Source organism: Triticum dicoccoides, chromosome 1B, assembly GCF_002162155.2.
Source record: "Triticum dicoccoides isolate Atlit2015 ecotype Zavitan chromosome 1B, WEW_v2.0, whole genome shotgun sequence".
NCBI classification, from domain to species: domain Eukaryota; kingdom Viridiplantae; phylum Streptophyta; class Magnoliopsida; order Poales; family Poaceae; genus Triticum; species Triticum dicoccoides.
The window spans coordinates 12876543-12886836 of record NC_041381.1 but is presented as its reverse complement, the minus strand read 5'-3'; the positions used below and the strand labels follow the sequence as shown (position 1 = coordinate 12886836).

At 43.6% G+C, this 10294-nt stretch overlaps 2 protein-coding genes across 2 annotated transcripts; one reads left to right on the top strand and one right to left on the bottom strand.

Moving 5' to 3' along the window:
• Nucleotides 1-2614: 2614 nt before the first annotated feature.
• On the bottom strand, nt 2615-5566 carry LOC119315998 (rust resistance kinase Lr10-like). Its single transcript, XM_037590410.1, has 3 exons — nt 4658-5566; nt 4036-4059; nt 2615-3849 (listed from the first exon to the last, which is right to left on the bottom strand). Exons 1-3 carry the CDS (start codon nt 5499-5501, stop codon nt 2777-2779), a joined length of 1941 nt encoding a protein of 646 aa, XP_037446307.1. The 5' UTR covers nt 5502-5566; the 3' UTR covers nt 2615-2776.
• A 903-nt stretch (nt 5567-6469) lies between these two features.
• On the top strand, nt 6470-9196 carry LOC119315987 (rust resistance kinase Lr10-like). The gene is made up of 3 exons (XM_037590403.1): nt 6470-7256; nt 7598-7779; nt 7914-9196. The coding sequence occupies exons 1-3, from the start codon at nt 6481-6483 to the stop codon at nt 9038-9040; spliced, it is 2085 nt and encodes a 694-aa protein (XP_037446300.1). The 5' UTR covers nt 6470-6480; the 3' UTR covers nt 9041-9196.
• The last annotated feature ends 1098 nt before the right edge of the window (nt 9197-10294 follow it).

The window sequence follows — 10294 nt, the reverse complement described above, 5'->3', positions numbered from 1 at the left end:
AGTACGCCGGTAACCACTGTTGTTGACATCTCTAATTACAGAACAAAAGTTCTTGTCTTGTCTCTGCCACCATGAATTCTAAGGAAATGTGATCATGTTCTATAGGTTCAATGCGACGGATATGCTGGAGAGGAGCCGGAACGGCCGGATCGTGTTCGTCGGTGACTCCATTGGCCGCAACCAGTGGGAGTCCATGTTGTGCATGCTCGCTGCCGCCATGCGCCCGGTTCGAGGATATACGAGCAGTTCGGGAAGCCTCTGAGCCGGCACAAAGGCTATCTCTCCATGGTCTTTGCGGACTACAACCTCTCCGTGGAGTACTACCGCGCACCAATGCTCGTCATGGTCGACCGCCTCCCTCCGGCGAGAGATGGTGCCATCAGGAGGGCCATCCGGCTTGACGCACTACCACGGCATGCTGCCCGCTGGGCTGGCGCTGACGTGCTCATCCTCAACACGGGCCACTGGTGGAACCTACACAAGACCATCAAATCGTATGTAATTAGCTAGCTATTGCAGTACATATTTACATTGTTATAACAATGGTTAATTATTTGACTAGAGTTGCAATCCATGCTCGCAGTGGAAACTATTTCACGGTGGGCGATCGGTTCAACATGACAACGGACATCAAGGAAGCATTCCGACGGTCTCTCCAGACGGTGAAAGATTGGGCACTAACCACTCCACGACTCTCCAAGAGCAGCTACATCTTCTTTAGGAGCTATTCTCCATCGCACTACGGCAACGGGACATGGGACACAGGTGGCTCCTGCGCGAACCAATGGGATCCGCTAACGATGATTGCCAGTGAGAGTGACCAGCAGGAGCACTTGTGGATCAACACAATGATTTCGAGTGTGGCACGGAGCATGAGTAGACGACATGGGATGAACAATGATGCGGTTTTCTTGAACATAACGTACATGACGGGCTTGAGGAGGGACGGACATCCGTCGCGGCACCGGGAGCCTGAGACACCATCGGATGCGCCAGAGGATTGCAGCCACTGGTGCCTACCGGGTGTGCCGGACACGTGGAACCAGATGATGTACGGGCACCTCGTGTCCTTGGGATATGACACGAGGTCAATTAAAACATAGGTAGATGCATGATATATATGTGGTTGTGTGCATGTATGTTGTTTGGAAGGCAAGATTGGACCAGTCCTAGTCGTAGTTAATTAAACTTTATTGTGTAATCTAAATACTTAAGTTTTAGTACTTTATACATTTATATTTTTTTGAGCTTCTATATAATTATACATATATCAGACCCCATCAAGATTAATGGAGTTTGATTGGATGATGAGTACTGAACTTGGTGACCATATTTGTGTTGGATAGTGTGTAAAGACAATATCCAACAATTCCTATCAAAATTCAACAAGTCTGGGAGCTTAGATGTACACTCGTCCTCCGTTGTTCAAACAAGTTTGATCATGATAACCTCTTATACAAAGAAGATGGACTGCAGAAGTATATAGCACAGGAATCACCCGCAGAGTGACCTACACGGACCAAGGCACATTTTTTGTGCTGCGTGTACCGGGTTTTCGGTTTGTGTTTGTCTTTTTGGTTTACCCTGTTGGTATTTTCGGTGTTTTCTTCTTACATTCTTCGGGTTTTCCCTTTCCTTTTTCTTTTCTTTCTTTTTTGCTCTTTCCTTCCATGTTCCATTTTCTTTCTCTATATATTTCTTGTGCAAAAGAAATACACACATTTATAGAGAAATGCATGACTATCTTTTTAAATACATGCACATGTTTTTAAATTACATGAACATTTGTTAAAATTATAAGAGCATCCTTTTCAAACAGGTCAACATTTTTTTATTTACATGATGTTTGAACACATTTTAAAAGTATATGTTTTTTTCTAAAAAAGGTATGAACAAATATGAAAATTACATTAATACTTTTTAATATACATGAACATTGTTTCAATTGCATTAAGTTTTATTTAAAAGATGAAAATTTGAAAGCAAATGTTTTTTATGTTTAAATATTTTTTTTAAATGAATGTTCTTACTCCTTTTTATTATAGATTGGATTATAATTTATATTTTCAAAACAATTCCACGAAAGGAAATAAATAAATAAAAAGTATCTATGTTAATGGGCCGTGGTGGTTGTGACCCATTTAAGTCATGTGTGGTCAACTACGGCGAGGACGGGGCGACAGCGACATCAACGTCATCCATGGGTAGAAGGAGACGACGATTCGGCCGGTGCCAGCCGACGGATCATCATGGTGGTTTTTTTTTTGAGAAATATTGTGGTGGGTGGCATTTTATCATCCATTAAGCTCGATTTGGTGTGGATTTTCGATTCATTGGTGGCATTTTATCTGATCTGCAGATGAGATGAGTGAAATAAGTGAATGTGGATCACATTCACCTTGTGCCGGAGAGGGAAAGCTCTGTCAGATATCACTACATGCTGCGAAGAGGAGATTCAGTAACTGTCCGATGTGGACGGACTGGAAATATGGGTGCGGAGACCGAATGATTAAGGTAATCAACGGAGTATTGAACTGCACACAATGCTATTCGCCACTTTTGGAGATAAATAATATGGGAGCAGCTGTTAAAATACAAGCCCAACTGTGAATCGTGTATCTTGCAAATAACCAGTAGAGTACTATATTACATGGTAGTGACCAGTGATTGTTCATACATCTCCAGACCTAATATGGACTAAAAGTATCGAAACACAGTGTTGACAGAGTATGGCAGTCCCTGAATGTTGGTAGAGTATGGTAGTCCCTGTTTTGATTTATGGCATAGGTTCATTTTCATATGAGACGAAAGGCTTCGGGGGCATCTGCAGACTCTGCAACCTCCCTGTTAGCATGTTAACGACCTTTGTCATCGAGGGACGGTTTCTCGGGTTCCACTGGATGCACCACAGTGCCACCATAGCCAGCTGCTTCACCTTCTCTTTCTCTTCTTGAGTCATTTCCAAAGTAAGCACCAACTCCTCCCCATTAATCACTTTCTCGTAGATCCACTCTGGGAGGTAAACATCGTCCTGGCTCCCGATTCTTGGGTCTGAATTCCTCTTCCCGCTCACCATTTCTAGCACCAGCATTCCGAAACTGTACACGTCTGACTTGTACGATACTCCCCCAAAGTTCCGAGAATATAGCTCTGGTGCAATATAGCCCATTGTGCCTCTTGCTGCAGTTAAGGTGACGATGCTTTGGTCCCTTGCACACAACTTTGCAAGGCCGAAGTCTGAGATCTTTGGATTGAAGTTGAAGTCCAGCAAGATATTGTGAGGCTTGATGTCAAAGTGGAGGATGCGCTGGTTGCACCCTTGATGCAAGTACTCCATTCCTCGGGCGATGCCGAAAGCAATATCTAGCAGCTTTTCTGGTACTAGAAGATTCTGAAAAATATTAGAGTCACCAGAGAATATGTATTTCTCCAGTGACTCGTTAGGCATGAATTCATAAATAAGAGCCCGTCTCATTCCTTCGGAACAAAATCCCAGGAGGCGGACAATATTGGCATGGTGGATTAGTCCGATGGTTGCAACTTCGTTGATGAAAACCTCTCCCTCTCCTGTAGAGTTCTCTAGCATCTTGACTGCCACGGGCACTCCATTTGGCAGCTCACCTTTGTATACACTTCCAAATCCTCCCTGCCCCACCTTTTCCTTGAACCGTCTTGCTATCTTCTTAACTTCAGAGAACGTGTACCTCGTGGGCTTTGATGTGCCATATGTCTTGAGGAACATTTCGACCTTCAAATGTATCTCCTCATTATATCTTGTCTTGAGTGAAAGATAAAGTGCAGTGGCCACCGTCACCAAAAGAACGACAAATGCGGCCACCGATGATGTAGCTGAATAAGCAAACAATACGTCATGAGCATATTGCGTCAGGATTTAAAAGCCGTTACTTAGTACAATTTGTTATGATAAGAGGATGTCAAGAGTCAGTGTAACCAGCAATAAGAATTTGTACAACTGAAAGCTTTTATTTTTCCATTATATTTTGAAGCTAAAAAGACTCGGTTGGAGCAGTGTACCTGCAATGACTTTGATACGTGAACCTGCAAATACCAAGAAAGAGAATGAGATAAGCAGAAAGAAATTATATTTAAAAGAAGTTTTAGAACAGACAAATTGAGTGTTGTATACCATGGCTGCAGTACATTGCCCTAATATATGAGGAACAAATACACGACGCTATTTATGCCTCCCCGATTCACTTCCCCAAAATGACTAGCTAGCTCTCACCGCTCCCTCTAAACCTGCCCAAATTCCATCAATCCCAGTTTCTCGTCGCCCCCTGCGGGCGTAGGCATGCTGGTGGTAGCTGCTCAAGCGTAGCAGCATGTGCAGCCATGCATGTTAATTGAGTGTTGCAAAGAAAATTGTAGAATAAATGATGATAGTTCCGGATTATGTAAGGCCAGTAGTGTTTGAATGATGAGCAAAACTTAATTTTTTTCCCCTGGTTGATTATTTCTCACATTTTTTTACCGGGTCCTTCAGTTTGATTGCTCGAGCAGGATTTGTCATCCTATGTTTGAAAGAAAATTAGTTGACAGAAAGTCTCATGGAGATTCGAACACATGGAACTGTAGAATGAGTAAATTGTATAGTAAAATCTTAATATATAGTTTTGACTGTTATAACTGAACATACCATGAGGGTCAGGTATGCAGAATTGTTCATTCCTTTCTGAGCTGAACGCGCAGCGTTGCCCACTGAGTTCACATAGCATGCAATTGCCACCAAACCAATACACTGTCGTCTCAGAAAAACTGAGCATTTTTTCTGCGCTTTCCTTGAAGGACAGTGAGAAGAATGTGTCTGATATTCGGTCCTCAAATTTATACATGGGTATCAGGCGGCCACCGACGCCATCTGAGACTGGGAAAACCTTGCAGTCCAATGGAAGACTGGACATGTCTTTATAACCAGACACCAAATAAAAGAAGTGGGTTGTGTTGCTAAGGCAGGATACTGGGCCAGCAATGCTTTCGGCTGCAGCAGGTGTGAACTCGCTTGAACAGCATACCAGGCTTGCATACATATCTGACCAAATTGAGAATTGCCGATCAGGCAGCTGCATGCCGTCGATAACATCAACTTGTCGAGACGACCAGCTTCTGGAGATGGCGAGCTTCTGCTGTAGCATCAAACAGGGGTCTACAAGCGGGATGAGCTTCACCGAAGAACGTCTGTAATCTATGGCACTGACACTGTATGAGCCAAGAACTGGGTGAACTAGGATGGTGTCTTGACCAGAGCATGCTAACTTCCAGATTGATCCATCCGTGCTGCTACATCCACATGATGCTGCTGCTGCTGCTGATGCATTGCTGGACTCAAGGCAGGAAGGGTACCTGATCATTGGGCCATGTTGGCTGCAGTTGGAAGGTGGGCAGTATTTGAAGAAATCTTGATCATCCCATGCCGTGGCCAAGTCGATTCCGTGGTTGATCAGAGGCAGCAGCAGGAGGGCTATGACAAGTAATTTACTCATCTTTCTATGCTTCTGCAACCGAGAGGGAGAAATGTCCTGATCGAGCAGTGAGAGTTGTGCTCTGCTCATAGTTATTATGCCTGAGGAGTAGATTTCAAATGCTAACGCCTGCCATGTTCTAGTGGTTTGAGTGTGATTGCAGACTTGCTTCAGTCCAGTCCCTTGTTGCATGAGCAATAAATGTGTGTCGATTGGCATTTTGCATCGTGTGGAAGTTCTTGTATGTTGTCATTGTCATCTCTGGAGAAAATGAATTATCATGTTATGTGAGAGAAATATGGGAGACTCCAAGCCTGAGTCATCTACTGTTCCCAGCTACACAATGGGAGAGAAATATCCTCCTCTTCTTTTGTTCGTCGCGTATGTACCAATGAAGTCATAATCTCTGGCAGCTGTCACGGCGTGAAAAATCTCTAGAAAAAATGAATTACCATGTGACAGGACAGAAGACTCCTAGATTGTATCGTCTTCTGTTCCTAGCTACACAATTGAGAATATCTTCCTCTTTTGCGCTTCGTGTATATCCCAATGAAGTCCTAATTAGTATCCCAACCACACTATTAACTGCCTTATCCCGCGTTGCAATTTTTGCAATAAATATGTGTCAATTTGCATTTTGCATTGCGTGGAAGTTCTTGTATGTTGTCACTGTCATCTCTGGACAAAACGGCCATGAGCAATAAATATGTGTCAATTGGTATTTTGCATTGCCTGAAAGTTCTTGTATGTCATCTCTGGAGAAAACGACCACGGGACAGAAGACTCCAAGCCTGAGTCGTCTTTCGTTCCTGGCTACACAATGGGGGAGAAATATCTTCCTCTTATTCCGAACTTCATGTATATACCAATGAAGTCATAATCAGTATCCCAACCACACTATTAATTGGTATATACAGCTGGATATGATCAACTAGTTGATGTCGATTCCTTGCCCCCCTTGGTACTCTATAACATAACTAGGATATCAAGTCCATAGTGCATGTGTGAAGCTTTCATGGGGAACCCTGGTGCATCTCATCATTCTATTACCCTACAATCCTTAACTGTCTTCTCCCTCGTTGCAGTTTTTGCAGCAGATCATGTCCAGGGAGGAGATTATGGGTGCTCACCTTTCTCCTGTGGGCATCTTCAAGACATATTGCCTCCTTTCCGTCGGCGAGGTGATCCTCTTGAGTGCGGTGTTGAAGCATACGAGCTGGGTTGTACCAGTAGCAAGGCTACAATTCACATCAACACAGGAACATACTATGTGACTGCCATCAACTACACCGGTTACTACTTCTGGGTCATGGATCCCAACTTCAATACCCGTAGCACCTGCCCTCTTCCACCGTGGAATCATGTTCCTTACGTTGGAGACTATGGAATTGGTTCAATTTCACCACCTGGCTTTTGGTATTTGGCCACTCAAAGCTACTACAGAGCATGTTTTACTAATTGTTCCCGAGCAGTAACGAATAATAGTGCGTACAAGCCGGTTGCTTGCCTGAGTGCCAGCAATTCACATGTTTATGTCTGGGTGTCTGAGTACATGTCTTGTATGGTTGAAGATCTTGAACCTTACTGTGGATACTTGGGCACGATTCCATTTGCGGACAATAATTATTCTGATTGGCTACAGCTACGGACTGCAAGTTATGCAGATATGACACAATTCATAAGTAAAGGGTTTACTGTACGATTTCCTGTGGATACCAATGCCGGGAAGGCTTCTGTCTCTAGGACCATCAATTTATGCCGCAACAATACAATCAGGTGATCACCGAGTGGTTCTTATTCCTCGCAAATTTAGTTTCTTTCCTCCCTATGTCTTTAAAGAATTGACATGACCTCAAGAAGTATAATTATATTGTACAAAACACTGGGGTTCAGTTTCCTATGCACACAACACCATGCATTCAATTACTTATTGCACTCTGGACTAGTTTTTTTTAACCCACCGGTCCAGACCTTTGGCCCGGCACATCATTGGTCTGGCCACATCACCTTTTTGTTCTGCACAAATGTGATCAAATCAGTTGTGCAAGTGCATTTTACCCTATCAAAGAAGTGGGTTTCCTTCTGAATGCATTTCTTTACAATGGTACAATTTGCAGCTACTTCAAGGAGCAAATATCTGATGCAAGCATCGTGAGTTGGACTCATGCTTTCTTCTGGAGTGAGATGCACTTCTATCAATGTGTGGCTTATAAATCACTCAATCCCTACTATACAACACAATCAATTTTGGTTGTTATAGCCATATTATCTGCTATTGCTATCACCAAGTTCCATTTTGGTACGTGATTGTTACATGCTTTTTACCTTTCAGTTTGTCTACATGCTTTTAATCATCATGGCCACATCTTGCACGTAAACATATGCTTACACGTTCATCTAACTTGCATCAATATCCGTCGACTCGTTGGGCAGTACTATGCAGGTTATTGTTGGCGCCCCTAGCTGTATGGATATTCGTAGCCTACAAGTACTGGAAAACAAGGATCATAATTGATGCAGTTGAGAAGTTCCTCAGGATTCAACAAATGATTGGCCCGACAAGGTACGCCTACGCAGACATCGTTGCAGTCACAAGCCATTTCAGAGATAAATTGGGCCAAGGGGGCTACGGCTCCGTGTACAAGGGTGTGCTACTTCCAGGGGATGTTCATGTCGCCGTGAAGATGCTAGAGGGCAACTCAAACTGCAATGGAGATGATTTTATCAGCGAGGTCTCCACCATCGGCAGGATCCACCACGTCAACATTGTGCGTTTGGTGGGATTTTGCTCGGAGGAAATGAGAAGGGCCTTAGTCTACGAGTATATGCCCCATGGTTCTCTGGACAAGTACATCTTCTCTGCTGAGAAGAGCTTCTCATGGGACAAGCTCAACGAGATCGCTCTGGGCATTGCTAGGGGGATCAACTATCTACACCAGGGGTGCGACATGCAGATTCTACACTTTGATATCAAGCCGCACAACATCCTTCTCGACAGCAATTTCGTCCCGAAGGTCGCCGATTTCGGGCTCGCCAAACTGTACCCGAGGGGCGACAGTTTCGTGCCTTTGAGCGCCATGAGGGGAACCGTCGGCTACATAGCCCCTGAGATGATATCCCGGAGCTTTGGTGTCATATCCAGCAAATCTGACGTGTACAGCTTTGGGATGCTGCTGCTGGAGATGGCCGGCGGGAGAAGGAATGCTGATCCAAACATGGGGTCCTCAAGCCAGGCGTACTACCCATCATGGGTGTACGACCAGCTGACTCAGGAAGAAGCGGGCGAGATATCTCCAGTTGCTGCCGACATGCACGAGCTAGAGAAGAAGTTGTGTGTTGTCGGACTATGGTGTATTCAGATGAGGTCTCGTGATCGGCCAACGATGAGCGAGGTTATTGAGATTCTGGAGGCTGGGGCTGATGGCCTGCAGATGCCTTCGAGGCCGTTTTTCTGTGACGAAGGGCACATCCATGTGGAGGACTCTTACCAGTTCACTTCTGAGCTGAGGGCGGTCTCAGAGGAAGACTTGACCGCGGTGTCAGAGGAAGATGATGTGTGATGTATATATATACGATGTGTGCTGCAATAAATTATGTATTTATATGTATGTATCATGGAGTGATGCACTTATCTGTAAAAGTTATGGTTGTAACAGTACGAACCCAGTATAAATGCTTTGTACAAACTGCCTTGCTTGCTGTGCAGAGGAACCTCAAATAAGTTTGAAATCTTACATCCATCTATTTGTTTGTTCATTACTCTCGATAAATTCTGATGGAAAATGTTGCTTCAAGAGTAGATTCTTGATACAAATAAGTTTGTGAGAGGTGACAAAAGGCCGCCTTTTTCTTGTTGAGAAACATTTTTAGAGAAAAAATGTATTTCATTTTGCTGTCAGTAACATGCATTATGGATGAGCATTGTCGCTGATAAACGTTCTGATTCCGGTGGGACAGATAAGGCAAGTTTTTTGTTTTTGTTTTGCTGGATAACAGAGGCACAACTCAGCTCCCCAATTTTTATTTTTTCTTGAAACGGACTCAGCTCCCCAATTTCATCACCTTGTTCATTGAAATACAGTTTTAGATTACAGCAACATCTCTCCTGCAGGTTGACCAATCTCTAATGAACAAAGTTGAGCATGCCAAAGAAACTAGCTAGGCAACAGAAATTCACACATATTTGAATTGTTGCATAGCCTGTCATATTCCCTCCTTCAGGTCTGCGCACCGCCAAGCACGCGAACATATGGTTGTTTTTCTTTTTTGCAGCTAAAAAATTGTCACGGTCATGGAAATATTGCTGATCTACTATATGGTTGATTTAATGGAACACTATGCCGTGTTGTTGTGGTTGCATATACTTGCTGCAACCCAGTCCTGTCAAATGCCACTTGTGCGTGGAACAAGGGGCGCCGTGTGGAAATTCCAGCAACAATGACATTGACAGCCTAGAGATGGAATATGTGGGCACTGTTGTTACCCAGCAGATGGGGCAGAAGAGTAAGCAAAGTCTTTTGTTCCAACTCCAGCGATTCTGATGTATGGTCCTCCAATATGCTGGGACTGAAACAGACTCTGTTCCAACATATTGGAAGTTCTAGGTTTGTCTTAAGTTAAACCTCTTTAAGTTTGACCAAGTATGTAGAAAAATATACCAACATCTAAAACACAAAATTAACTTCATTAGATTCATCATAACATAGAAATTAGCAATTTTTTCTATATAGTTACATCAAATATTTTTGAACAGCGGGAGCCAAAGTTATAGTTGTAATTGTACCGACCCAGTATAAATGCTTTGTACAAGCTGC